The 27,704-nt window shown below is 50.2% G+C and overlaps 1 protein-coding gene across 2 annotated transcripts in view; it reads right to left on the bottom strand.

The window, feature by feature from the left end:
• RASSF5 (Ras association domain family member 5) overlaps positions 1-27,704 on the bottom strand; it is a 73,009-nt gene that overhangs the window by 30,888 nt on the left and 14,417 nt on the right. For both annotated transcript variants that reach the window (XR_013959393.1, XM_080647302.1), the window contains exon 2: positions 17,048-17,169. Coding sequence is in view for 1 of the 2 variants with exons in the window: in XM_080647302.1 (XP_080503428.1) it covers positions 17,048-17,169 (122 nt within the window). In the remaining variant the exon portion in view is untranslated. The remainder of the gene's footprint in view (positions 1-17,047; positions 17,170-27,704) is intronic.

Raw genomic sequence — 27,704 nt, 5'->3', positions numbered from 1 at the left:
GCCTCCCAGCGGCTTCCCTGTTCCCATCTGTGCCTCCCCCGAACGCCCTGCCGCCTTGTTGCCCAAGTTCCCCTTCTAGACCAAGATCTGATCACCGTTGTGATAACACAAAACCTCCTAGTCCGTTATCAACTAATAATTATTGAGTAACTACTATGTGTCAAGATCTAGTTGCTTATTCTTTCATACATTCATTTAACAAATCTTTACTGAGCACCTTGTACGTGGCAAGCACTAGCTCGGGGTTCAAGTTCAGGTTCAAATACGGCAGAGTCCCCCCGCCTTCTCATAATGTGCAGTCTAGTAGGACATGAAATAAGAAGTTATCATTCGACTCACCGAACTCTTACACATTTCATGACCTCAATCCTCACAGCCCTGCAAGAAGGTAATTTACAGAAGAGTAAACTGAGGTTCAGAGTGGTCACACAGCAAGTAAACAGTAGAATCAGACTGCAAGCCCGGAGCCTCCGTGTCTGACAATTTTTCATTATAACTGCTGTCCTTCCTCCGATGACTCCAGTGACATCCCATAGTCTGAGTGGCTCCTTCAATGCCGAGTCAACAGCTCACAGTCCTCTCCAGCCACAATCAAGGTTCCCTCAATTCACTTTCCCAGCAGCCACCCTGCCCTCTTGTGGTTTGGTTCTTGCCTGTCAATATCCTCCTCCTACCTCCTCCTGACTTCCTGACCCGTATTCGCCAATAACCACTACACCTCCCACACCTTCCCATGCCGCTCTGAAGCCACCTTTCCCAGCTGTCCTCTCTGGGTTGCATCTTAAGAATGCTACGTCCTGCCCTGACCGGTTTGGCTCAGTGGATAGAGCGTCGGCCTGCGGACTGAAAGGTCTCAGATTCAATTCTGGTCAAGGGCATGTACCTTGGTTGCTGGCACATCTCCAGTGGGAGGTGTGCAGGAGGCAGCTGATCGGTGTTTCTCTCTCATCGATGTTTCTAACTCTCTATTCCTCTCTGTAAAAAATCAATAAAATATATTTAAAAAAAAAAAAGAATGCTACCTCCTACCCTGAGAAGAGCATTTGACAGCACGAACTGACTGTGCACAGCGGAGAAGTTAATTTCTCCCCAGACGGCTTCCTGTTATAAGAGGTGAGTGGCTGCACACCTTTTAGGTTAGACTCACAGAAGGGTCGCTTTCTCGGGGGTTCTAGCCCACACTGCACTTCTCTTGCTTGGCTGCCAGGCTAACAGCTTCGATTGGACACTTACAGACACCGTGGCAGTTACATGAGCCAAGGTCTTGAAGAGCTCCTGCGGGTCTGAGTCAGGCCCGAGGAGTCTGCCTTCCAATTGTTCTCCTTTAGGAAGACTAGAGAAGCCCAAAGGTGTTTCTGATCAACACCACCTCTCTCAGGGCCCCTCTCCCGGCAAGGCCAGTCCTCTGATGGCCAGGGCGGTGTGGTCACAGTGTGAACAGGTCTTGTACTTCCACACATAGAAAGAGGGCTCTGTTGACTCCTCAGAGCCGCAGGCCTGACCTGGCCCAGCCAGAGGTCATCTCGGGCAGCCTATTGCTTCCAGGATAGAAGCAGTGGCTGGGGCTGTGAGGAGCACAGAGAAATGTCACTGGTGCTTAAGGATTTCTAGAGAAATAAATACTAGAGCTCTATGCCTCCTCAGAGCCAGGATCTTAAATAGTTCCTGTTTGGGATGCCTTTCAGCTCTGCCTGGCCAGAAGTGGGCTCCCGTGGGTTGGCCTGAGCTGCTCAGACAGGCTTTGGGGCAGCTCCTGTGAGAGGCCAACTGTCTACGGAAGTCAAATCCCTAACAGCTTTGGCCAGCACCTCTGGCTTCTAGAGCATGGAGGGAAATCTGTGGAGGGTGGAGTGGCTGTCCCAGATGTAGCCATAGCTTAGAGAGAGGCTGGGGACTGGCACATGTAGGTAGGCTGGCAGTGGATGAGATAAAATGGAATCATAAAATATATTTAATTAAGCCAAAAGAAGACCAAGAAAATGAAAAAGGGAACAAAGCATAGATAGGACAAATAGAAAACAAATAGTAAGATGACAGACTTAAATCTACTTGTATCAATAGTCACATTAAATGTAAATGATCTAAATAACCCAATTAAAGGGCAGAGATTATCTGACTGGATTAAAGAAAAGAAGTTCTAACTATTTGCTGTCTATAAGAATGACCTTTAAATACAAAGACACAAATAGCCTAAAAGTAAAAGGATGAATAAAGAAATACCATTTTAATGGTAATCAACAGAAAGCTGGAGTGGCTACATTGATATCAGACAAAGTAGATTTCAGAGCAAAGAATATAACCAGGGATAAGAAGGTTATTTTGTCATGTAAAGGGGTTAACAAGATGAAATAATCATCCTAAATGTTTCTGCACTGAATAATGGAGCTTCAAAATACAGGAAAATAGAACTATATGGAGAAATTGGAAAACCCACAATTAAAGTTGGAGATTTCAACATGCCTCAATAATTGATAAACAAGTGGAGCACATGCTATGCCTCAATGAATAGTAGCTACTGTTGTTATCAACCACAATTCAAAACATTTATGGAGCATTTCAGAGGGGCCCCAGGCCCCAGAATCTGCTGAGGTGTGCAGGTATCTATCCAGAGGGGTTGTTAGGAAGAGGGAGAGGCGGGCCCTCAGGAGGGACAGACCTGCTCTCTCCCCTCCCTCTCCCCGCCTCCAACTTCTCTTCTTGCTCCCCAGCTCCCCCTTGTGGTAGTCCAGGGTTCAGCACATGGCCACTGGGCTGAAGACTGGGGCAGAACTGGCCCCAGGTGGTTCCCCTGGAAAGGCAGAGCCCAAGTACAGAGGCAGTGGCAAGACTGGGGAGGGAGCGGGGGGCAGGGTGCCAGGAAACTTAGCTCTACAAGCCAGCTGAGTCACCGCTCAGCGGCTGCAGGGGCTGAAGGAGATGGTTCCAGAGGGGCCCTGCTAAGGAATGACAGCAGCTTCATGGGGGGAGGGGTGCAGGCAGAAAGGCAGCAGCAACCGGTCAGGCTGAGACCAGCAGGCCGGGCTGATCTACCCTGAAGCTTGGAAGAATGGGGACAGAGTCTTGGTCTTTTTATCAATGGAGTAGAGTAATAACTTGGGCTGCAAAGGAGGAGATAATCGTTGAGTCTTGTAGTTAGAAGGTCCCACCCAAATCTCAAAGGCATAGTGTCCTGGTGGTACATACAGGACAGTAACCCATCCTTCCGGTGTTTTGGAGAATTGGCAGAGCCCGCCCGTGAGGCTTCATGTGCTAATCCAGGTTTAGACCGGAGTGGAGGGCAACAGGATGCCACTGAGGGCCTTCACCACAGGGGTGATGTGATTTAAAAAAAATCCAATTAGGCCGTTGGAGGCACCAGAATGGCCCTGGATGCTCACCCCTTCATCTGCACAGGCTGCCACCAACATCTCATGGAGCCTCACAACCACCCTGCCTACTGTCCCATTTCTCAGAGGGGAAACCTGAGGCTGAGACACTGGGAGGTTTGTCCTGGGTCACACCAATGATCTCGTCTACACAGTCTGGACTAGAACCTAGCTCTTCTGTCACCTAGGCAAGGGGTCTCTCTTTTGCTTAAGAAAACATGTACCACCTTTTTAGAAAATATTGTACTAGAAACACATGACAGTATCTGGTTATTCAAACAGCACGGAAGGGAACAGCAAAACTCCACCCTTTTCCACTCCCACCCTTTCCTAAGTGAAATCTCCTCCAGCGGCTGGCCGGGCATCTGCCAGACCTTCCCTGTACATTCACACACACACACACACACACACACACACACACACACACCCCAACTGGGTTTGTCCCGTGTGTACTGGTTTTCACTTCTCGCTATTCCCTGTTGGTACATGTGGGTCCATCTCTCCTTTGGAAGCACCCGGGTAGGAGTATGGGTGGCTGGCATGTCCTCCAAGCTCCCTGAAGCTCTTTCCACTGCTCAGTGCCCCTCGGGCACCAGCTGCACCCAGTGCACCCACTGTAGGCAGGTACCGAGGTGGACTCCGCAGACAGCCGTTCCCACCAATGGCTCTGGGGATTTTAGAACAGTGCTTGGCTCAGTGAATCTGTGCAAAGGAATCTGAGGCCGTCCTTAGACACATTTTTCTTTTCATTTTAGAGATTAAGTATTAATTTAATGTGTCAGGAAAAAATCCTAAGTCCATCAAACAGTGATTCTAGGACAGTGGTTGGCAAACTCATTAGTCAACAGAGCCAAATATCAACAGGACAACGATTGAAATTTCTTTTGAGAGCCAAATTTTTTTAAACTTAAACTTCTTCTAACGCCACTTCTTCAAAATAGACTCGCCCAGGCCGTGGTATTTTGTGGAAGAGCCACACTCAAGGGGCCAAAGAGCCGCATGTGGCTCGCGAGCCGCAGTTTGCCGACCACGGTTCTAGGCTTTTCAAAGTCCCTTTAACACAAGCTCAAGTTGAGTAAGTCTATTCAAAGAGAAACACTAGGTGTGCCGAAACCGGTTTGGCTCAGTGGATAGAGCGTCGACCTGTGGACTGAAGGTCCCAGGTTCGATTCCGGTCAAGGGCATGTACCTTGGTTGCGGGCACATCCCCAGTGGGGGGTGTGCAGGAGGCAGCTGATCGATGTTTCTCTCTCATCGATGTTTCTAACTCTCTATCCCTCTCTCTTCCTCTCTGTAAAAAAATCAATAAAATATATTTAAAAAAAAGAGAAACACTAGGTGCATAATAGCAGAGGTGGGACGTGGGTATGGCCAGAACCCTAAGTGGAAAGGGCCCGAGTGAGGTCTGGGAACTGTTGTGGGAGGGGCCAGACTTGGCGGTGGGGACCTGGGCGTCTGGTTCCTGAGCGCTGCTCCTGGGCTCCGGAGGCCGGAGGAGGGGGAGGAAGCGGCCTGTCAGACATAAGGTCAATGCCTGGCTGCAGCGATTCGAGTGGAACAAAGTCTTTTTTCTTGTCAACTGTGCATTCCAGGTACCAAGAAAAACAGCACCAAAGGCCACAGGGACAGGCCCCCAGGATCCCCGTGGGCGCAGCAGGTGGCGGTGAGAACGAACAGTTTGGGGCAAGGACTCCCTCCCTTCGGGCCTGCTTTTCCGAAGGCAATGAGAGGACCAGCCCAGACCAGCAGAGGTCTCACTTCATCATGGGCACTGGGGAACCCCGAGGGTCTTTTCCATCCCGGGGAGGCATGGTACGAGCACCCTTAAGACCACCACCTGACTATAAAAAGTCTCTGGGGCATGCCTCCAAAAAAAAAAAAACAAGAGCCGCAGCCGGTTTGGCAGCGTTTGGCGGCCTTCGTGTTCTCGGGGAAGCAGGCGTAACCTGCAGACGGGATCTGGGGGGACTTGAAGGGATTTGCTTGGTCAACAACGGGCGCCCAGGGGAACAGTCGGACATCACAGGTCTCGGGGATGTCCAAGGACAGATGCCAAACCACTGCTTCTGGGGCTGCCAACAGCACAGGCAGCTCCCAGCCGCCCTTCCCCGGTTCCTCTGCCCGAGAGAGACACGCACACCCCACATGGTCTTGTGAGAAGAGCTGGGGCTCGGAGTCCTCCCCGCCCCCTCCCGCCAACACACACACATCTGCCCCTCTTCCTCCCTCCCGCCGCCCTCAGGCGTGGCAGAGAGGAGACAGAGGACCCTGGGACTACGGCTTCCAAAGGCTGAGCCAAATGCTTACCTAGAGGATGGCCTCAACAGTGCCTGGAAACGTGTATGAATGGGCAGGAAGAAAAAAATAAAAATGCTACCTAACAGTGGTTCTCTCCGGACGGAGGAAATTCCATGATTCTGTTTTTCTCCTTAAAGAGCAGAGAGGAGAAAGGCCACCAAGCTGAGACCCCCTAACAGCTATACGTCCTCAGATTGAGCTCAGACCAAGGCCCCAGCCACCATAACCCCCCAGGAAAATGTCCTCACACGTTAGGTTAGCCAGCCCAGGTGACAGGGTCAAGGTGAAAGCAAGTCCATCCTGGTATTGAACAGAAAAGCAAGCCAAGGCGGAAATCAGCACAAACCAGCTTTTCAGAAAAGGCGAGTGAGCCTGGAGCAGGGCCCGGACTCTATTGATAGAAGGCCAGGTCCTGCCCCACTTGTGCTGAAGCACGCAGCCAGGCCTGTCCAAGGCAAACACAGCAGCCCTCCTCCACCGAGCCGCCCCCCGCCCCCTCTCCCAGGCCGTTTGCTGACTGAGGGCTGTTCCCCCGCCCACAAGGGACTTGGCTCCTTCTATGTTTCTGTGTGGCTCCTTCTACAGGTCAGCGTGCTTCTGCTCTGGACACAGCCGCTTGCCAGAGGGGCCCAACAGAGAGAAAGGGGGTCACTCTGCTTCCAAATACTCAGACGGGGGAGCACCTGTTCACTGCTGACTTTCTGAGGATGAGACACCCCAGGCCCTGCTCTGGGGCCTTTTGCTCACCACACCTGGTAGCTGGCTACGCAGCTCTAGGGTTTCTCAACCTCAGCATTAGTTTTTGTTTTGTTTTGTTTTGTTTTTAGGAAGGGAGAGAGAGAAAGGGAGAAACATCCATTTGTTGTTCCACTTATTTATGCATTCATTGGTTGATTCTTGTATATGTCCTGACCAGGGATTGAACCCGCAAGCTTGACATACCGGGATGATGCTCTACCCAAGTTAGCTACCTGGCCAGGGCTCCGCACTGTTGACATCTGGGGTCAGATGACTCTGCTGTAGGGACCTTTTCTGTGCACTGTAGGGGGCACAATCCCTGGCTTCTACCCACCAGATGCCCGTAGCACCTTCCAGTTGTGATCATCAAAACTGTCTCCAGAAACTGCCAAATGCCCCCGGGGTGGGGAGGCGGTGGGGAGGAGTCAATCACCCCCTTCTGAGACCCGCTGTTTTAGAAGAAGGAATAGAGGAGACGGAGGGGGGCCCAGGAAGTAGTGCGGGAAGCAGGCTCTGGGTTGGGGGATGGGTAGAATTAAGGGGAACAGAAAGAAGAGAGACTTGGAAGCTTCCAGATGGGACAGAAAACTGGGAAAGGAAAGAGTTATTTAAATAAGATTAGGAAATGTTGCTACATGATGTGCTAGTAACCCCCCCTTTCCTTCTTCGAAGGAAGACCTTCACCAGGGCTTTGGGAGTCAGATCTGTGTCTTCTCCTTTTCCTGCCCTCCCCACTCCACCGCCTGGATGGATAGGTAGAAGGCCCTCCCAAGAGGCTAGGTTACATTCAGGCCATACCATAGCAGTTACTATTCCAAAGCGTGTGGAGCATAGAATTTTAAAATACGTATTTTGATTGATTGATTTTTTATTGATTTCAGAGAGGAAGGGAGAGGGAGAGATAGAAACATCAATGATGAGAGAGAATCATTGATCAGTTGCCTCCTGCATGGCCCCCTCCCCCTCCACTGGGGAATGAGCCCCAAACCCAGGCATGTATCCTGACTGGAAATTGAACCATGACCTCCTGATTCATAGGTCAATGCTCAACCACTGAGCAACACCAGTTGGGCTAAAATACATATTTTAGAACTGATTCAATATCATTTTTATGAAAACACACATCCTATTTGCTTTCTAGTAATGCTTTCTCAGTGGGAGAAAAAGGCATGAGGGAATAGCTGAGAGGCAGGTAACACCCGTGGGTGGATCAGATGATTGGACATCATTGATCACGTGCATCGAGGTCTGAAAAAGCATGTGGATAGCTATTCTGGGGGCTTGGGGGCCAAATCCTGGGTTCCCCAGGTTCTCTCAGATTCTCTTCAGGAAATAAGCAGCTATCCAGCACCTGAATTGTCTCTCACACACATGGGGCTTGTTTGTTTAAAGTCTTGCTTCCCTGCTCTACTGCAAGCACAGCAAGGGCAGGAGTCATATCTGTTTCCTTCATCACTAAGTCCCTGGATTTCCTGGGCCTGTATGTGGTCAACATTCAAAACATATTTGTGTTTGTTTTTCCAAAACATGTTTGTCAAATGAATACATGGATGGTGTCCTGGAACACTCCTTACTTCCTTGACCAGCAACCTTTGACTCAGACATTAAGACTCAGATCAAATGGCATCTCCTTTGGGAATTCCTTTCTGATTTCCTACAGAAACAATTGCACTGTGGACTCAAAACACTTGGTTCATATTCTTATGGCAACATGCATCACAGTATATACTATTTGGTTATATTCTGCCTCCCGTGCCAGAATGTAAGCTGAGGACAAAAACTATGATGTATCATTAATTATCCCTACTCTCACCAGCGCTTGGCACATTGTAGATCCTCAATAAAGGCCTTTTCAATGTAAGAGTAAAAAAAAAAAAATGCTCTCCTGTAACCCTTCCAAATCTTAGACATCAAAGTTCAGACACATCTGGTTCAAGTGCCTTGGCAAAGTCCAGAACCAAGAGCTGCATTGGGCATCCACTTTCCTGGCCCTTTAACTCAGGTGGAAGCTATCTGCCTAGCCCCTCTGAGGCTGATCTGGCCTGGCTGGCAGCTCCACATGCCTACTGCCCCAGGGCTTTAAGGCCTCAAAGCATCTTCAAGAGCCTTCTTTGGGACCACCACCCTTCACCCATACCCACACCTCTGGCTTAAAGCCCTGGGCCAAAGCAGGCTCCGTACAGGGCACTGCAGACTTCTCTGGGTCACTGTTCCTGTTCCACACCCCTCGGCCAGTCTCTTGGAAAGCACACATCCTATTTGCTTCCCAAGAGATGTATGTGTGTGATATTGAGATTTATAACAAAAAAATATATATTTGGTCTTTATCCCCATTTCAGGCACAGAGTTCATAAAACCCTAGGACTTTCCTGAGTAATGAGAGCAACCAAGGTGTCTCTTGTCATGTTAATGAGGTGATGTTTGGACCCTACCTAAACATGGGGGCTAGGAGATTAAAAAATGGCAGTGGAGTAAGTGGATGCTACATGGACATTCTCCCAGGACCAAACTGGAAATACAACTAATATACAGAAGAACCACCCTGAAAAATCACCTGAGGACTAGCTGGAGAAAAGATGCCCAAGGACAGAAAGTAGGAAGGGCAGAGGTGTGAAAGAGATGGCAGGGCTCCCATAGACAGCAGCTGAAGTCCCCGAGAGATAGCTCAGCTGTGGGGGGCGGGAGGGAGTCCCCCCCACTGTGAATTCTGGGGTCTAAATACCAAGCTTGGCTCTCCAGCCCAGAGCACCAGAACTGAGAAAGATGCCCACATACCATATGGCTGTGAAAAGCAGCATGGTTGCTGTCACCTGGCGAGAGATGTTTGAAAATGCAGGCACCCTCTTAAAGGGCCAACACAAAATTTTGAGTGAAGCCACTTATCTTGGGCTCTGACAGGGAGAGGGAAGAGTGGACTGGAGCTGTCTAAGGAGATCCAAGGGTTGGGGGCTCTGGGGTTAGAGCTTGGAGGGCCTCCATCCCGGTTACCTATGCTGAGTCATTCCCTCACGTTCTCCTCAGACGACATCGTTCTCCTCAGATGTTTGCTATCCAGGTGGTTTTTGCCTAGGGGAAGGCAGTTGACCCACCCTGTTGGAAGACCTCTTGCCTCACCCTGTGGTCAATAGCTTGAGGCTAATCACACCTGAGTGTCAATGGGACTTCAGGGAGAGGTGGGTCACTGGAGGCTTTGAGTCTTTGCCTGATCTAATCCAGGGACTGGGGCTAGGAAAAGCAGACCCTGGTGCACATTTCAGTCCTTTTCAAAGGCACCCAGCCCCAGCAGAGGAAGCCATAAGCTGTGAATTGCTAATACCTCCAAACAGTATTCAAGGCCAGTCACAAATAGCGTCTGACATTGTCCTGCACTAGAGATTGGAAGTTGTAACAGATCTACCTAATACACAGAAACAAACCCAAACAGGCAGCCAAAATGGGGAGACAAAAAAAAAAGCCCCAAATGAAAGAACAATAGAATTCTCCAGAAAAGGAGCTAAATGAAATGGAGATAAGAAATTTATCAGACATAGAGTTCAGAATAATTATGGCAAAGAGGCTCAATAGCATGAGAAAAGATATAGTAACTATGCAGAACGACATAGCACTAATAAAGAACACAGTGGAAGGAATACACAGATTAGGAGAAGTGGAGGATCGGGTCAGTGAATTAGAAGACAGGGTAGAAAAAATCACTCAATCAGAGGAACAAAAAGAAAAAAACAATTAAAAAACAGGAGGTCAGCTTAAGGGAGCTGGGGGCAACATGAAACATAACTATATTCTCATAATAGGTGTACCAGAAGGGGAAGAAAGTGAGCAAGGGTTAGAGAACATGTTTGAAGAAATAATGGCAGAAAACTTCCCTAACCTGGTGAAGGAAAAAGTCACATAAGTTCAGGAGGTAGAGAGAGTCCCAATCAAGAAGAAAACAGGCCCAGGCCCAGACACATCATAATTAAAATGCCAAAAATTAAAGACAAAGAAGGAATCTTAAAGGCAGCAAGAGAAAAGCAATTTTCACCTACAAAGGAGCTCCCATAAGGCTGACACCTGATTTTTCATCAGACACTCTACAGGCCAGAAGAGAATGGCATGAAGTATTAAAGGTAATGAAAAACAAGGATCTGAAAGCAAGATTACTATATCCAGCAATGCTATCATTCAAAATAGATGGTGAAATAAAAGAGCTTCCCAGACCAAAAACAAAACAAAACAAAACAAAAAAGGCTAACAGAATTTATCACCACCATACCAGCACTGAAAAAAAAATACTAAAGGGACTGCTGTAATAACAAGGAGAGAGAGAGAGAGAGAGAGAGAGAGAGAGAGAGAGAGAGAGGCATACAGAATTAAAATGGCAATAAGTAAGTACCTATCAATAATAACCTTAAATGTAAATGGATGAAATGCTCCAATCAAAAGACATAGGGTAGCTGAATGGATAAAAACACATGAACCAATTATATGCTGTCTACCAGAGACCCACCTCAGAACAAAAGACTCACACAGGATGACAGGAAGGGATGGAAAAAAATCTTCCATGCAAATGAAAACAACAACAAAAGAGTTTGGGTAGCAATAATCATATCTGACAAAATAGACTTCAAAATGAAGGACATCACAAGAGACAGTAAAGGTCACTACAAAATACTAAAGGGATCAATCCAACACCAGGATATAACCCTGGTAAACATATATACACCCAACAGAGGAGCATCTATCTAAATATGTAAAACAGCTTCCAGAGGATTTTAACAGAGAGGTCGACAGCAATACAGTCATAGTAGGGGACTTTAACACCCCGCTGACTTCACTGGATAAATCTTCCAGACAAAAACTTAACAAGGAAATAGAGACTCTAAATGACACACTGGATCAGATGGATTTAACTGACATTTATAGAACCTTTCACCCCAAAGCAGCAGGATACACATTCTTCTCAAGTGCACATGGGTCATTCTCAAAGATAGACAACACACTGGGACACAAAACAAGTCTCTACAAGTTCAAGAAGATTGACGTCATATCAAGTATCTTCTCAGATTACAATGGAATAAAATTACAAATAAACTACAGTAAAAACATTCAAACATATGGCGGCTAAATAGCATGTTATTAAACAATGAATGGGTTACCAATGAGATCAAGAAAGAAATAAAAAATGTCCTGGAAACATGAAAATGAACACACAACTGCCCCAAATCTATGGGACACAGTGAAAGGAGTCCCAGAGGGAAGTTCATAGCACTGCAAGCATGTTAAACCCACAGCCAGCAGGCTGCATGCCTCGGCCCGAGTTTGACATGCTTGCACTACAGGCATACCTCAAAAAAAACAAGAAAAATTAATAATAAACTATTTAACCCTACAACTTAAAGAATTAAAAGAGAACAACAAGAAAATCCCAGAATAAGTAGAAGGATGGAAATAATAAAAATTAGAGCAGAAATAAATGACATAGAGGCTAAAAAAATACAAGGAATCAGTGAAACCAAGAGCTGGTTCTTTGATAAGATAAAAAGATTGATGAACCGTTAGCCAGACTCATCAAGAAAGAGAGAGAGAGGACCCAAATAAATAATATCAGAAAAGAAAGTGGTGGAGTAACAACTGTCACCACAGAAATACAAAGGATTGTAAGCAAATACTATGAACAACTATATGCCAACAAGCTGGACAACTGGGCGAAATGGACAAATTCCTAAAAAAAAACAAAAAAAAAAAACAATCTTCTAAAACTGAATCAGAAAGAATCAGAAAACCTAAATAGGCCAATAACAACTGAGGAAATACACTAAGTAAAAACAAAACAAAATAAAACAAACTCCGAGCAAACAACAAAAGCTCTGGTCTGGATGGCTTCACAGGGAAGTTTTACCAAACCTTTAAAGGACAATTAACACCTATCCTCCTCAAACTATTCCAAAAAAATCCAAAAGGAAGGCACACTTCCAAGCTCTTTTTATGAGTCCAGCATTATCCTAATTCCAAAACCAGATAAAGCCACCACAAAGAAAGATAACTACAGGCCAGTATCCCTAATGAATATAGATGCTAAAATCCTCAACAAAAGGACTTGAAAACCAAGATGGCGGCATAGGTAAACACCTAAACTGCTGCCTCGCACAACAATTTCAAAACTACAACTAAAAGACAGAACGGACACCATCCAGAACCACAGGAAAGCAGGCTGAGTGAAAATTCTACAACTAGAAGGAAGGAGAAAAGCTCACAGAGAATTGGAGGTACGGCAAAGGGGCTTTGTGCGCGCAGAGAGGAAGGGCGGCTGAGAGCTTGGCTGACTTCCTCTGGCGGAAGGGGGTTAGGAAGCCTCGGACCGCGAGCTGGGAAAGGCAGAAGTCTGAAGGCGCACACGGGCCAGTGCGCACAAAGGCTGCGGAGGTAGCCATAGGCTTTCCCTAGTGAAAGGGAGTCAGAGGATCCTGACTGAGCCCCAGTTCTGACTGCAGTGAACCCCGGTTCCAGGCGAGCCCCTGGGGACCCACACTCTTGTAGGGGGAGTCTGGACTCTCGGGCGGAGACTCAGGAGCCGGGGAAGGCGGAGGACTGAAAGTGCGCACGCGCGCCGCGCCGGTGCGCACAAAGGCTGCGGGGGTTGCCACAGGCTTTCCCTAGTGGAGGGGAGTCAGAGGATTCTGACTGCACCGAGCCCCAGTTCTGACTGCAGTGAACCCCAGTTCCAGGCGAGCCCCTGGGGACCCACGCTCTTGTGGGGGGAGTCTGGACTCTCAGGCGGAGACTCGAGCTGGGGAAGGCGGAGGACTGAAAGCGCACATGCGCGCAGGGGCGGGGCTGACAGGAAGCCAAGACTGAGACTCCACCCCATCCAAGCTGAGCACAGAGGCTATTGCAATTTGGCAAGTCTAATCCTATAAGGCTGTCTCCAGCACCGGGCTTCTCCCAGCATAGACACAGCTGATCCTTACAGCCAACTGGCCCGGAGGTCAATTCTTCCCAGTGATACCAACAACAATAAAGACTTAATTACAACAAGGCTGTACACACAGTCCACAAAGGGGTGCACCAAGAGTGTCCACCTCAGGTTAACTGGGGAAGCAGACCCACTGGGCCATATTGGAAACCTAGCACAAATATCTACCTTACCAACTCAGGGATCCAGTGAAAATGCGGGGTCAAAGAATCAGATCACAAACGAAAGAAATGGAGGAAAACAAACGACTGGATATAGAATTCAAAACCACCGTTATAAGACTTTTTAAGAATATCCTAGAAAAGGCCGATAAATATAACGAGACCCTCGAAGATATGAAAAAGGACCAACTAGAAATTAAACATACACTGACTGAAATAAAAAATATTATACAGAGACCCAGAAACAGAATAGAGGAACACAAGAATCAAGTCAAAGAATTGAAATACAAAGAACCAAAAAACACTCAACCGAAAAAGCAAAAAGCAAAAAAAAAAATCCAAAAAGTTGAAGATAATGTAAGAAGACTCTGGGACAACTTCAAGCGTACCAACATCAGAATTATGGGGGTGCCAGAAGAAGAGAGAGAGCAAGATACTGAAAACCTATTTAAAGAAATAATGACCGAAAACTTCCCCCACCTGGTGAAAGAAATAGACTTACAAGTCCAGGAAGCCCACAGAACCCCAAACAAAAGGAATCCAAAGAGGACCACACCAAGACACATCATAATTAAAATGCCAAGAGCAAAAGACAAAGAGAGAATATTAAAAGCAGCAAGAGAAAAACAGTTAATTACCTACAAGGGAGCACCCATACGACTGTCAGCTGACTTCTCAACAGAAACTATGCAGGCCAGACGGGAGTGGCAAGAAATTTTCAATGTGATGAATAGCAAGAACCTACAACCAAGATTACTCTACCCAGCAAAGCTATCATTCAGAATTGAAGGGCAGATAAAGAGCTTCACAGATAAGAAAAAGCTGAAGGAGTTCATCACCACCAAACCAGTACTATATGAAATGCTGAAAGGTATTCTTAAAGAAGAGGAAGAAGAAAAAAGTAAAGAGAAAAAATTATGAACAACAAATACATATCTATCAACAAGCCAACCTAAAAATCAAGTGAATTAAAAACCTGAGGAGCAGAATAATCTGGTGAATATAATAGAATCAGGGGCATAGAAAGGGAGTGGGCTGATAATTCTCAGGGGGAAAGGGGTATGGGGGGGTTCATGAAGAGAATGGACAAAAATCATACACCTATGGATGAGGACAGTGGGGGGGAGGTAAGGGCAGAAGGTGGGGTGGGAAAGGGGTGGAGGGGAGCTATGGGGGGGAAAAGGAGAAATAATTGTAATAATCTGAATAAAGATTTATTTAAAAAAAAAAAGTCAAAAAAAAAAATAAAAAAAAAATAAAATCCTCAACAAAATATTAGCAAGTGGCATCCAGCAGTATATTAAAAAGATCATATACCATGACCAAGTGGGATTTATTCCAGGGATGCAAGGCTGGTACAATATCCACAAATCAATAAGCATGATACATCACATAAACAAATTGAAAGACAAAAATTACATGGTCATATCAATAGATGCAGAAAAAGCATTAGAAAAATACAACACCCATTTTGATAAAATCTCTTAGCAATGTGGGAATAGAGGGATCATATCTCCACATAATAAAGGCCATATATGACAAGCCTACAGCCAACATCATACTCAATGTGCAAAAACAAAACCATTTCCTCTAAGAATAGGAACAAGACAGAGATGTCTGCTTTCATCGCTCCTATTCAATATAGTACTGAAAGTCCTAGCCACAGTGATCATACAAGAAGAAGATATAAAAGGCATCCAAATTGGAAAGGAAGAAGTAAAACTCTCATTATTTGCAGATGACATGATATTGTACATAGAAAACCCTAAAGACTCCACCAAAAAACTACTAGATTTAATAAAAGAATTTGGCAATGTAGCAGGATACAAAATGAACACCCAGAAATCGGTGGCATTTTTACACACCGATAATTCTCAGAAAGAGAAACCAAAAAAATAATCCCATTTACCATTGCAACAAAAAAAATTAAGATGCTTAGGAATAAACTTAACCAAGGAGGTAAAAGACTTGTACGTGGAAAACTACAGGACATTGGAAAAGACATAGAGGAAGATATAAACAAGTGGAAGATTATAACATGTTCATGGATTGGTAGAATTAACATCATTAAAATGTCCATACTGCTCAAAGCAATCTACAGATTCTTTGCAATCCTTATTAAAATACCAACGGCATATTTCACAGATCTAGAGCAAGTACTCCAAAAATTTATGTAGAACCAAAAAAGACCCCAAATAGCTGCAGCAATCTTGAGAAAGAAGAACAAAGTTGGAGGAATAACAATACCAGATATCAAATTATACTACAAAGCAAGTATACTCAAAACAGCCTGGTACTTGCACAAGAACAGGCATCTAGATAGATCGATGGAACAGAATAGAGACCCCAGGAATCAACTCAAAACATTACACTCACTGCTCATGCGGTTTGGACCCCTGATCTTTCATATGGCATGTCGGGCGATTTAGATGCCCTGACCTTCTCCTTCCTGAAGATAACATCTAGGCCTCAGTTGTATTTCAGCTCCAGGCCCAGAAAAGCAGCAAAACCAGACAAGTGCTGCCCTGGCTGCCTCAGGACCAGCTACATTGACTAATGACCCTCTGCCCTGGCGCCAGCCAATCAGTGGAGACCATGACCTAAAAAAGCACACCCGGAAAGCTGATGAACATTCTATTGAGACCCTCCCCTGACACCTCCCCGAGGATTTCCACCTGCAAGAGAAAGAAATACTCTCAGGACGAGGGACCCAGCGTGCGCTCTCCCTCCAAGGAGCACACCCTGGCATTCCCTTCCCCCTCTTCCCTATAAGAGACCCCAACCAGGGGAGCAACGGGCAGCGGCAGCTCGTCCCGGGCTAACCCCCTGAACCTGTCTCCAAGGCAGGTTCCCTGAGCCAGAGCAGCCCAGCCCAGGCTCTCCTGTTGCTTCCCCTATGCCCTTCCTTGTTTCCCTGTCCTAAGTGCATTTTTGCCGTCATCTATGGACCCACTCCCCTTTGGCCCAGTGCTGGGTAGCCCTTCCCTTTGGATATCCCCATCCCTATCCCCTTTTCCTTAAATAAATTCCATTTTTCTTTATTCACCGTCTGAGATGGCTATTTAGCCTGCCCTTCCATCACCAACTTTAACCTTTCAGTATCTTTTTATAATAATCTGCTAAGTAACGTGTTTCTCTGTGTTCTGCGAGCCGCTCTAGCAAATCAATGAAACCCAAGGAAGGGGTTGTGGGAACCTCCAATCTATAGCCGGCAGGTCAGAAGCCCAGGGGACCACCTGGACTTGCAATGAGCATCTGAAGGTGAGGGGGCACAGAGAGTGAAGTTGAACTGAGAGACATCCAGCTGGTTTCAGAGAATTGCTTTGGTGTTGTGTGTGTGAGGAGGGCGGGGGGGAGGGAAACACACCCACACATCAGAACTGGATGCAGAATCAGAATGTGTGTCTGTGAACCCCATCTGGCCAGAAGGGGACCCCAACATCCAGCACATGTGCAATACTCATGCCCCCTCCTGCTCACCAGAGCTCCTGCGAAAGCTGTTCCCAGCCTGGCGCCCCAGCTTTGCTGCCTACCTGGCCAGAGGTCGGCGTGAGGGTGCACTCTGGAGAAGGTCTGTCCCGGAGCGGGCCTTGCTGCTGACTGCAGTCCAGCTGGATCAGGTGGCGGCACTCTGGGTGGCAGGTGAATTTACAGTCTGGAGGGAAGAAACAAGGGGGGTCAGGGGCCAGGCTTCCCGAGAAAAACCTTGGGGGACTGTGTCTAGCTCCAAGAGGGAAAGGCACGAGAGAGAGAGAGAAGCGGAGGGTGGGAGAACACGCTGAGAATGAGGCCCTGCGCTCCACGCCGTTACTAATGGCGAACATTAACCAGTGCTAGCCATGTCTACCTCGGAGACACTGCACGTTTGGTTCCAGATCAATGCAGTAAAGTGAATACTGCAATAAAGCAAGTCACACCACCTGCTGCAAGGATCGCCAAAGTGTGACCCAGAGACACGGAGGGGACAAATGCACCAATGGACTTGCTCAAGGCAGGGTTGCCACAAAACATCAATTTGTACACACCCCAATATCCACGACGAGCAATAAAGCGAAGCACAATAAAACCAAGTATGCCGACGCCTTGGCCTCTATTACTTTGTGTGACCCTGTGATCATTACTATCATCACTTTACAGACAAAAAACTGGGGCTTAGGGATGTTAATGACTTTCTCAAGGTCAGGTCATCTTTCTACGAATATACATTAATCTGTACTAATTCACATCAATTCATACTAATTCACATTAATTTACATTGATTTGGTCTCTAGGGACCATGGATCCTTGGGGAAGGGCCTAACGCTTCTGGGCCTCATTTTGCCCGTCTGTGAAATACAGGTCATAGCAGCCCTGCCTGGGGCACAGGATGTCCATAGTTTTAGGGGAGAACAGGTCTTCATGAATTACAAGTGCATCCAAACACCAAGGCATGGTCGTCAGCAGCAGGAAAGGCTGCTGTCTCTGACCTGCCCCGTCTAGATAGGTGGGCATGGCTTCTCCAACGCAGCTGACGCAGCCTCCAGACAGCATCCCACATCAGGTGCTTCAGGGTCGAAAGCACACAGTTCACAGACAGTGTTCACTCCCATGGAAGCAGGACCTCACGAGCCTTGGGAGAACCGAGGCCCAGAGAGGTAGAGGGAGGTGCCCAATGGCACACAGCATGGTGGCAGAGCTGGTAGCTTCCAGGATCTTCAAGGCAGAAGGGAGGTCGAGTTACAGGGGCGGGGCCTGGCTGGAGGGGGCGGGGCTTGTGGGAGGCAACTCAAGAGCCTGGACTTGTTGGGATAACCTGGTCACTAGAGGACAACTTTTTAAATATAGGTTTTTAAAAACTGATTTCAGAGAGGAAGGGAGAGGGAGAGAGGGATAGAAACATCAATGATGAGAGAGAATCATTGATTGGCTGCCTCCTGCACGCCCCCTACTGGGGATCGAGCCCCCTACTGGGGATCGAGCCCCCAACCCAGTATGTTCCCTGATGCGGAATGGAACCATGACCTTGGGGTTCATGGGTCGACACTCAACCAATGAGCCACACCAGCCGGGCACTAGGGGACAACTTTTGATTCATAATGGCTCAGGCTCCCAACACTTTTCCTTTGTTTTTAAAGCATCACACACACTCTATCTTGGGGTGAGGATGGGTCTCTTCTTCCCACTCCTTTGGAAAGTTCTGGAATGAGACCCTCACACTCCCCAGCTGCCCCCTTCCCAATTACCCCCCAAGATAAGCACCTTGTTCAGGTTTGCCAATGAAGTCTGCAGGGGAGCCCCCTGACAAATGCAGGGACATGCAGAGCTTCCGGAATCCTCCAACCTGACTCAACCTTCTGAAGCTCGCTACTCCATCTGGGACAGCAGATGGAACTCTGCTCATCTCTCTCAGGCCTGAAAGCAAGGCCCACGACGTCCCCACCTTCATTCTAGGCCTCCTGACTCTCCTCCTGGAAGCTGTCCTCTCACCTGGAGCCAGAATGGGTGAAGCCGGCTCTCTGGGCACGCACCTTCCACCTGCGCGCACCCTCCACCTGCCTGCGCGCACCCTCCACCTGCGCGCACCCGCATGCATTTCTGGGTCCCCCTGTGGGCGATCTCTGCCTGGCACAAGGACAGCCTCACCCAGGTGTGGTGAAGGGCACACGGGGATGTGCAGGCCAAGTCCCCCTCCCGCAGGGCCCAGAATCACCAGGGCTTTGATAAGGCAGCACAGAGGCCAGAGCCGCACAGAGTGGCGTTGTTCAGGCTCCGCTCCTGGATCGCACCTGTGCTGCTCTGGCTGAGCTCTAAGCAGGAAGAATGCTCGGGGTGCCCAAAGTGGAAACGGGAGGAGGAAGGACTGGAAGCTCCCCCAGCTTTCTAGCAGGCAAGCGCTGCCACCAACTCACAGATGGGAAAGCGTCTTGGGAAGGGCGGAGGTCCCCCAGCCTTCTCCTTCAGCAGCTGTGCTGTCGACACAGGCGCTCCATCTGATTCTCAGTTTCCCTCTCCTCTCCTTCTCTCCCTCCCCCACTCTGTCGCTCTCTGACACACACCCTGAGCAAAAAGCACCGAAACCTCAGGAAGATTTTTTTTAAAGGCCTTGCTGCTGGGTTGGATGGAGCTAGGAAACAGGAGATCCCAGGAGGAGTGTTTCCGGATTTTAGGAAAGCCCCTTTGAGCACCAAAGACTTGGGTCCATCAGACCATGTAACCACAGCCTGGAGCAAACCACTGCAGCACATCTGATAGTTCCTGGCCCCTGGGCATGCCACGCTCAGGCCGACGGAGGTGAAGTCAGAGCCACCGTGCCTGTCTCCAGCCACAGCAGCAAGCCCACGGGCCCCCACAGGAGGCTGCAGGCCTGCTGCGCTGAGTGGGACACCCCGGAGATTCCAATGGCAGGGCCGTGTCTTCCTGGGACCCAACGCTTAAACCCCGCAGGTCCTCTCCCTCAAGGCAGCTCATCTCAAGGTGCTGCTAAGCCAACCTGTCCCTGGCGTCCGTGTGCTCCACAGCCTCGGCTGCTGCTCGATCTGGGCGAGGAGAGAGACAGGGACTTGGTGGTGCAGGGCCTACAGGCCCAGAAAGGACTCAGCCTTCCTGGGCAGCAGCACCATCATATTTGGCAGCAGCTTCCACATCCTGAGCACGGACTTCCGGTGCCCTGTGCTCACATGAGGGGGAAGATGAATAAGACAGGATGCCAGGGGCTCAGGCTAGCCGGGCAGACACACACATACAAAGATAACTAGTGAGGGAGACCCTGAAGCAGGGCCCAGATCGAGGAGGCCTGTTCCGGGGACACAGTGCCTGCCGGCCACAGCTGTCAGGACGGCTTCACAGCACAGAAGGCTCGGGAAGCTTAGGGAATGAATCAGATCCCAGGTGACTCCCACTCCCCCGTGGCAGGGGCCAAGAGGAGACAGGAGCCGAGACATCGCAGAATAGATAGGATGAGGACCTCCCAACCGGAGGCAGCACAGGATTAGGGAGTGCCACTCCGCCGTTCTAATTGCAGTGTCTTCGGGAGAACTGGCACTTCTTCACCTTAGCACTGGAGACAGGGCCTGTGCATCTATAAACAGAACTATCCCTCCCTCTCATCCTTCCCTCCAGCACAGGCCCTGTCTCCAGTCCCAGGGGTGCTGGAGGAATGAATGTGCTTTCCGCTGTGGGAAGAGGGGCCTATGGACAGAGAAGGGGCCGACTGTGAGGAGGAAGAAGGCAAACCACAGAGGGTCTTCTCCAAGGAAGGAACCAGGAGCCCGGACGGAGAGGGCTCGCAGGGCCCACCCTCAGCTCCCAGCTCGGCGAGCTTTCCAGCTGCTAAAACAAAGCACCATGGACAGGGTAGCTTAACCCTGCAAACTGCTGTCTCAGCTCAGAGGCCAGAAGTCTGAATCAGCTTGGCGGGGTCAGCCCCCTCCGGAACCCGCAGGGGAGACCCCTTCCCGCCTCTTCCCGGCTTCTGTTGCGGGCAGCCCATAGCATCCCCCCGCTTGTAGCTGCACCTCCCCAGTCTCTGCTGCTGTCTTCGCCTGGCCTTCTCCCTGTGTCCAGCCTTCACATGGCCATCTTCTCGTAAGGACAACAGTCATATTGGATTAGGGACCACCAGCTTAACTAATTACACCTGCAGCCGCCCTATTTCCAAATGAGGCCCCATTCTGAGGTCCTTAGGCGATTAGGATGTCAACCTATGTTGGGGTGGGGCACAATTCAACCCACAACACAGAGCCTGGGCCATACTGGGCACCCGTGCCCTTAGGCCCAAGCAGACGGGATTTCTCACGGAACCAGCAGCCTGGAGACCAGCAGCCTGGAGACCAGCAGCAGACAGGCAGAGGAGGCCGCCAGGGAGCGTGGAGCTGAGGCCCAGACACCCGCCTGCTCCTGACATCCTCAGTCCCTGACTGTCACCATTAAAGTCACCATCTGGAACGAGGGGGTCAGGCCCAGAGGTCCCGGCAACCAATGCCAAGAGATGGCGTTCCTTCTCCCACTTCAGCCCAGAGAAGGTGAACCCAGCAGACGGAACTACCTGTGCGAGGAATTGTTTTTCCAAAACGCAGAAGCAACAAACCTCCTCCTAATCCCCAGGACTGCCTAAGGTAGTTCCTGCTCCACCCCAACTGCCACATGCCACACACACACACACACACACACACACACACACACCACACACACACACAGATACACACACTCACATGCATACACATAGATGTACACACACACACACACCACACACACACACACACAACCACACACGCACACAGATACACACAGAGATACATACACGCACTCACAGGCTGACAGATACACACACACACACCGAAACACACACATATGCACACACATGCACACAGATACACACACTCACATGCATATACATAGATGTACGCACACACACACAGAGGCACACAAGCAGCTGCATAACTTGAGAGGCAAATTTTCATTGATAAGACATTCCACTGATAAGGAGCCCCCTTTCACCCCAGACCTACAGGCAAGATCCTGAGACAACATGGAGCCTTCCCCTGAAGCACCCCCCGACTCCCAGGCCCCTGAGAGCAGCTTCTCAGCTGCATGGCCAGCGCCACTGTGAGGCCTGAGGGGCGGCCTCCAAATCCAGGAGCCCCGCACCCGTTCTCTGGGCATCGCGGGCCTCCGTGCAGAAGGGCAACCTCAGAGCAGACCTGACCGCTGCCGCAGCCCTCCTTCAGGGGCTGGCCACACCCTGGGAACGGAAGAGGATGGGGGAGGATGGGCTCTGAGGAAGGCCTGGCCCCAATCACTGCTTAACCAACTCCCTGAACTTGGGGAGGTTACTGAACTTCTCCCACCATTGATTTCCTCAGCTACAAAGTGGGAATAACAGCAGTTCCTAGGGCGGCCATGAGCGTGAAAGGGTTCTTGGTGTAAACCACACATGGAAGGCTGGGAGCATGGAGGCCCCCAGGTTTCAGCCCCCACCCCCCACCCACCTCTACTCAGCTATTACCCCCCTCCCCCAGCTCCTGGCGGGTAATCCATAGTCTCATCACCTCCCCCAGCTAATGGCTCCCAGACAAAGCACACAAATAGCTTCTAGTTCTAAAGTAACTTTGTTCTTAGGCACAACAGAGAAATCTGAAACAAAAGAAAACAAAAACCATGTGCACTGGAAAGTGACATCATAAAAGTGTTTTCCAAGCAGGAGGAGGTTGCCCTGGTCCTCCTGAGCGAGTCGAGGGGACAGTCCTCAGTCTCTGGTCGCAGTCTTGGCTCCCTTCTCACACATTCTTGAGACCAGTGGTGGCCACTCGGACACTGCCAGGGCCCCTCCTGCAGCGTGCAGCTCCACCCTGCCTGCTCCCCAAGCCAGGAATACCCCCTCCATGTCACCATGGCCTCAGGTGCTGGAGTTCCCTGTCACCCCGGCCTCCTAGTCCCCACGGCTGCAGTTCTGAAGTCCACTCATCCCCAGCCTTTGCTCTGGGCCCTGCTCGGTGTTGGAGAGGCCCGGTCACTAGGAAGCAGCTCTTAAGAGCTGGGGAGTGGGCTGAACCTGGCCTCCAGAGTCACCCAGGTCAGGGTTGGAACCCAGACCCTGCTACCAACTGGGTCTGATGTGGGCTTGGACCATTTACTTAACCTCAGCAAAATGTGGACTTTTCAGCCTCCATTTCCTCATCTGCAAAGTGGAAGCAATATCCACCTCGCCAGCCGATTTGTTGCCCAAACTGGAATATAGGGGAAGTACCCAGCAGTGCCTGCACGTAGCAAGTGCTCAGTGAATGGCAGCTGTCCTGGCCAGTTGCTCAGTGGTTACAGTGTTGGCTCACAGACCAAAGGGTTACACGTTTGATTCCCAGCCAAGGGCATGCACCTTGGTTGCAGGTTTGTCCCTGGCCCCTGTCTAGGCACATGCAGGAGGCAACATGCAGAGAAACCAATTGATGTTTCTCTCTCTCCCCCCCGCTCCTCTCCCTCCTTTCCACTTTCACTAAAAAATAGATGGAAAAATCCTATCTAATAAAGAGGGAATATGCTAATTGACCATCACTCTGTCACAAAGATGGCTGCACCCACAGCTGAGGCCAAGTTCCCATCAGGAGCCTTAAGGAGCAATCAGCAGGGACCTGAGGCTATGCCCTCCCCAGCCCCTGTGGGGCTTGACAGGGGACCTCAGGCCACGCCCCCAACCCAGCAGGGCTTGACGGGGGACCTCAAGGTGCACTTCCCGTCCTGGTGCTGGGCTAGGGGACCTCAGGCTGCTCCCCCCACCCCAGGGCCAGGCCAGGGGATCTCAGGCAGTGCCCCCAACCCAGTGGGGCTTGACGGGGGACCTCAAGGTGCACCCCCAGTGCTGGGTCAGGGGAACTCAGGCTGTGCCCCCGCCCAGCGAGGCTTGACGGGGGACCTGAGGCTGCATCCCCCTCCCAGTGCTGGGCCGGGGGACCTGAGGCTGCGCCCCTCCGCCTGGCAGGGATTGACGGGGAACCTCAGGCCATGCCCCCCACCCAGTGGGGCTTGACAGGGGATTTCAGGCCGTGTCCCCAACCTGGCAGGGCTTGACGGAGAACCTCAAGGCACACCCCCCGCCCCAGTCTGGGCTGGGGGAACTCAGGCCATGCCCCCCCTATCCTGGCGCCAGGCAAGGGGACCTGAGGCTACGCCCCCTGCCCAGAAGGGCTTGACAAGGGTGGGACTGGCCTGGTCTGGATCTAGCCCAATGCGGGGGGCGGCAGGGGGGGGTGTGGGAGCTGGCTGGGTCTAGGTCTCACACGATTTTGAGGTGCATGTGGGTGGTGGGGACTTGACTCTGGGTCCAGTGGTGAGCCCCAGACTGACAGGAGGAAGGTTTTCATATACATTTTACTAATTTTCTTTAATCTCTGACACTTCTATTATAGAGAAAGAGCAAATAGCAATATTAAATTATTTCCTCTAATTAATCCCCTTGTAATGTGCATGAATTTCATGCACCGTGTCATTAGTAATTAAATAATGAACGAACAAATGAATGAATGAATGAATGAATGAATAGTAGCTGTTCTTTTCAACTCCTGAATCTGGGTACCCGGCTTTCTGTTGACGCAGCATGTAATGCCAAAAAGCTTCTCAATTTCTGAGTCCTCTTCTAATGTGTTAAGTTATGAAGAATCGCACAACTTTGTTGCTCATTTAAAGTTCCTCCTCCCAGCTCCTTCCTCTCTCCAGCCCTTCCTCCGATGGGCCCGGAGGACTAAGGCAGAGACAGCAGAGAACGGGCGGTGTTGGCGAGGGGGAAGGTAGAGACTGTGACTTGTCAAGCTTGGGGGTCTGCAAGCCATTGCCAACGTCAACGCCCTCTATACAGTTTTCGTATTCCTGGTTAAACTCGGAGTGAGGCCGGCGGCAGGGGGTGGAAGGTCCCCACTCCTGGGTCCGGCAGCCAGCCCAGGACACCTGCATCTCCAGGAAGGAGCCGAACCCAGCCCTCCTGAGACCATGTCCTGTGATTCCTTGTTTCAGAGGACAGGCCACCCCTGAGGGCACTCAGCACCCCAGCCTGCCTAGAGGGCATGGAGCATGCACTCTCCCTCCCACCGCACAACCCCCCCGCCCCCCCTCCACACACACACCTCATAGAATGTGCCAGAAAGCAATCCAGGAAGCCACAGGAAGGGCAGATGTAGTGGTAGAGGAGAGGCCCGGAAAGACCCTTAAGTCAGATTGTTGGCCCCGTGGACAGGAAAGGGGGGCAGCTGGATGCCCTGGGCGGTTGTCTCTGTGGGAAGAGCCAGGAGGGGTGCACCTGAACATGCACAGGTCAGGGTCAGGCGTAGAGGAGAGGGCTGGACGGGTGGTCCTTCCGGGAAGCTGGCTCCCCCGGGGCAGGCACACTGAGGTGAGAAGGTGCTGGAGAGGTGGGTCGGTGCTGGTTGGAGGAGGACCTGAGGCCACCCCAAGATCCTGGTCCCACCCGCTCCCCAAATGACCGAATCGGTTTTGGGTTCACGAGCTCTTCTGAGTGACGGGTTTGTTCCGCAGGGATAAGTCCTGCATGTGGTCCCTGGGTCTAAGGTACCACGTGCTCATTCCGGGCCTGGCTTCTGGCCACACTGCCCGGCAGGCTGGATGTGCCCCTGCACCCGCTTCCCAATGACTCGGCTGGCCGCAAAGCACCATCCTGCCCCGTGTGGGTGGGTGTGGGTGGGTGTGCCCCTCGGGCAGGCCCATTAATCATCCCTGGGCTGAAAGAGCCAACAAAAGGAAGGCACTGCGGCCAGGCCAGGCGGCTGTGCTGGGTGGGGAGGTTTGGGGAGGGGCAGGGGGAGGGGGGAGGGGCAGGTGGAGGGAGGGAGGGCAGAACAGTTCACAGCGAGTTGAGACAGAGATGCAGGAAGTGAGGCGGGGACAGGGCCTGACCCCAGAGCACCTTGCCCACGTGGTCTGTTTCACATCACTTTGTCCTCTGGGGGTGCGATAACCCTTAAGCATGCCCCCACCCTGGCCTGTGCGTGTCTGCATGTGCGTTTTTCATTGTATTATTTACATTTCCAACGTTTATAACATGTACATTCCACTTAACCATCATTCCCAGAGTTGTCTAAAATGAAATCTACTTTCAAATGGATTTGGCATTTTTTTTTTTTACAACAGCAAAACTTTTTTTTTAATTAAAATAGGATATATCTATATTGGAAAATAGATATTTTAATTCCTCTTTTGGTTGACTGAATTATGGGGGCGTTATACTTTTATATGCACGGCTTCCCAGGGATGCTTTAGGCACCTTAAAGGGATGTGCCCCTATTTCCCATCAGCTCTATGACCTCATGCAGCCCACTTTGCTGATGACAGAGCTGAGGAGGAGCAGCTGTGCATGGAGAAGAGAGAGGTGGGCGTCTGCAGGCCTTGGTGCGACCTCACGGGCATCTCTGAGAATCCCACCTTGGTCAATAATGAGTGAAGGCAATCGACTTTGGAAAAATGTAAGAAATGATTTGAGGTGGAGTCTCAGGGTGGGAAAGCCAAATGGACCCCATTCCTCACACGCAATTACCTGGAGATTAGTCACCTGGACCCTCTGACCTCATATCTGGAAAGGTCCAAGCTGTGGCCATTCAGACTGAAGTGCAAAAACGTGGCACAATTTTTGGACGGGGGATTACAGTATGTGCATTCACAGAACAAGCAAACTCGGAGACACAAAGAGGGAGCACTAAACCTTTCTATACAGTTACGTCTCTTTTCTTCCCGCCTACCCACCTACTAGTCGGTTTCCCACGCGTGCACGCAGGCTTCCTGCCACACGGATTCACCGAGGCCGACTAAGGCAAGCTGTTCCGAAGGACAGTCAGTTCTACCCGGAGACTTTGTAACAGAAACAGGTGTGAAAGGAATATACACACACACACATTTTTCCCAACACAGATCTACCCTAATTGCCGCCACAGAAAAATGAATCCTATTGCCAGAGCACCACAAGAGAAGAAAAAACGTTTGGGAACATTGTATACATTGTGTTTCAGGGGATTTAACAGACAGCAGCGACCGTGGTGTCGAGTCCGCGTGGGGCCACCAGATGCCTTCTCGGCTCAGGTCAGGCATGTGTCACTCTGCTCTGGGTGTAAGAGACACAAAGCAGGTGGAGTCCCCTACCTCTGGGCTCGGCCTCCGGCCCCTGCCTGGGCCCCTGAGAAGACGGAGGAGGAGCCGGGCAGCTGCCAGAGAACAGGACCTGATCCGAGGTGTGAGGGGCAGGCGTGGAATGAGAAGCTTGCGGATGCTTTTGTTTGTTTTTGCTTTTACATTTAAAGCAAACACCATCTCTCAGAGGGTTGCCAAGGGGGGCCTCGCCTCTGGCGAACCTGGAGTAGATTTCTGGTTACATCCCACAGACTCCACACTTAAGGGCAGCCAAATGGGTTTGCGAGAAGTCCTGCTGGGGCATTTGCAAACGCAGGCTGGCGGCGGCGGAGACGCAGACGGGCGTGCCACGTGGACGCACGCACAGGTGCACGCGCGCAGGTATGCCAGGAGGTCACAGGAGGCCCGGAGCAGACAGGTTCAGCCCTTCCTGGGGCAGCCAGGCAGCTGCAGCCAACTGGTTTTTCCACAACTGCTTTGATGTTGCATTCAAAGTGCAGATCCACAGCCCAACACCCACCAAGCCGGTGAAGAGAGCTTTTTGCCGTGAGAAGGAAAGTAAATAGATGACGTCTGGGGCTCTCCCTGCAG

The sequence above is a fragment of the Plecotus auritus genome (assembly GCF_963455305.1).
Source record: "Plecotus auritus genome assembly, chromosome: 12".
Taxonomy (NCBI): domain Eukaryota; kingdom Metazoa; phylum Chordata; class Mammalia; order Chiroptera; family Vespertilionidae; genus Plecotus; species Plecotus auritus.
This window is presented reverse-complemented; position numbering and strand designations above follow the sequence as displayed.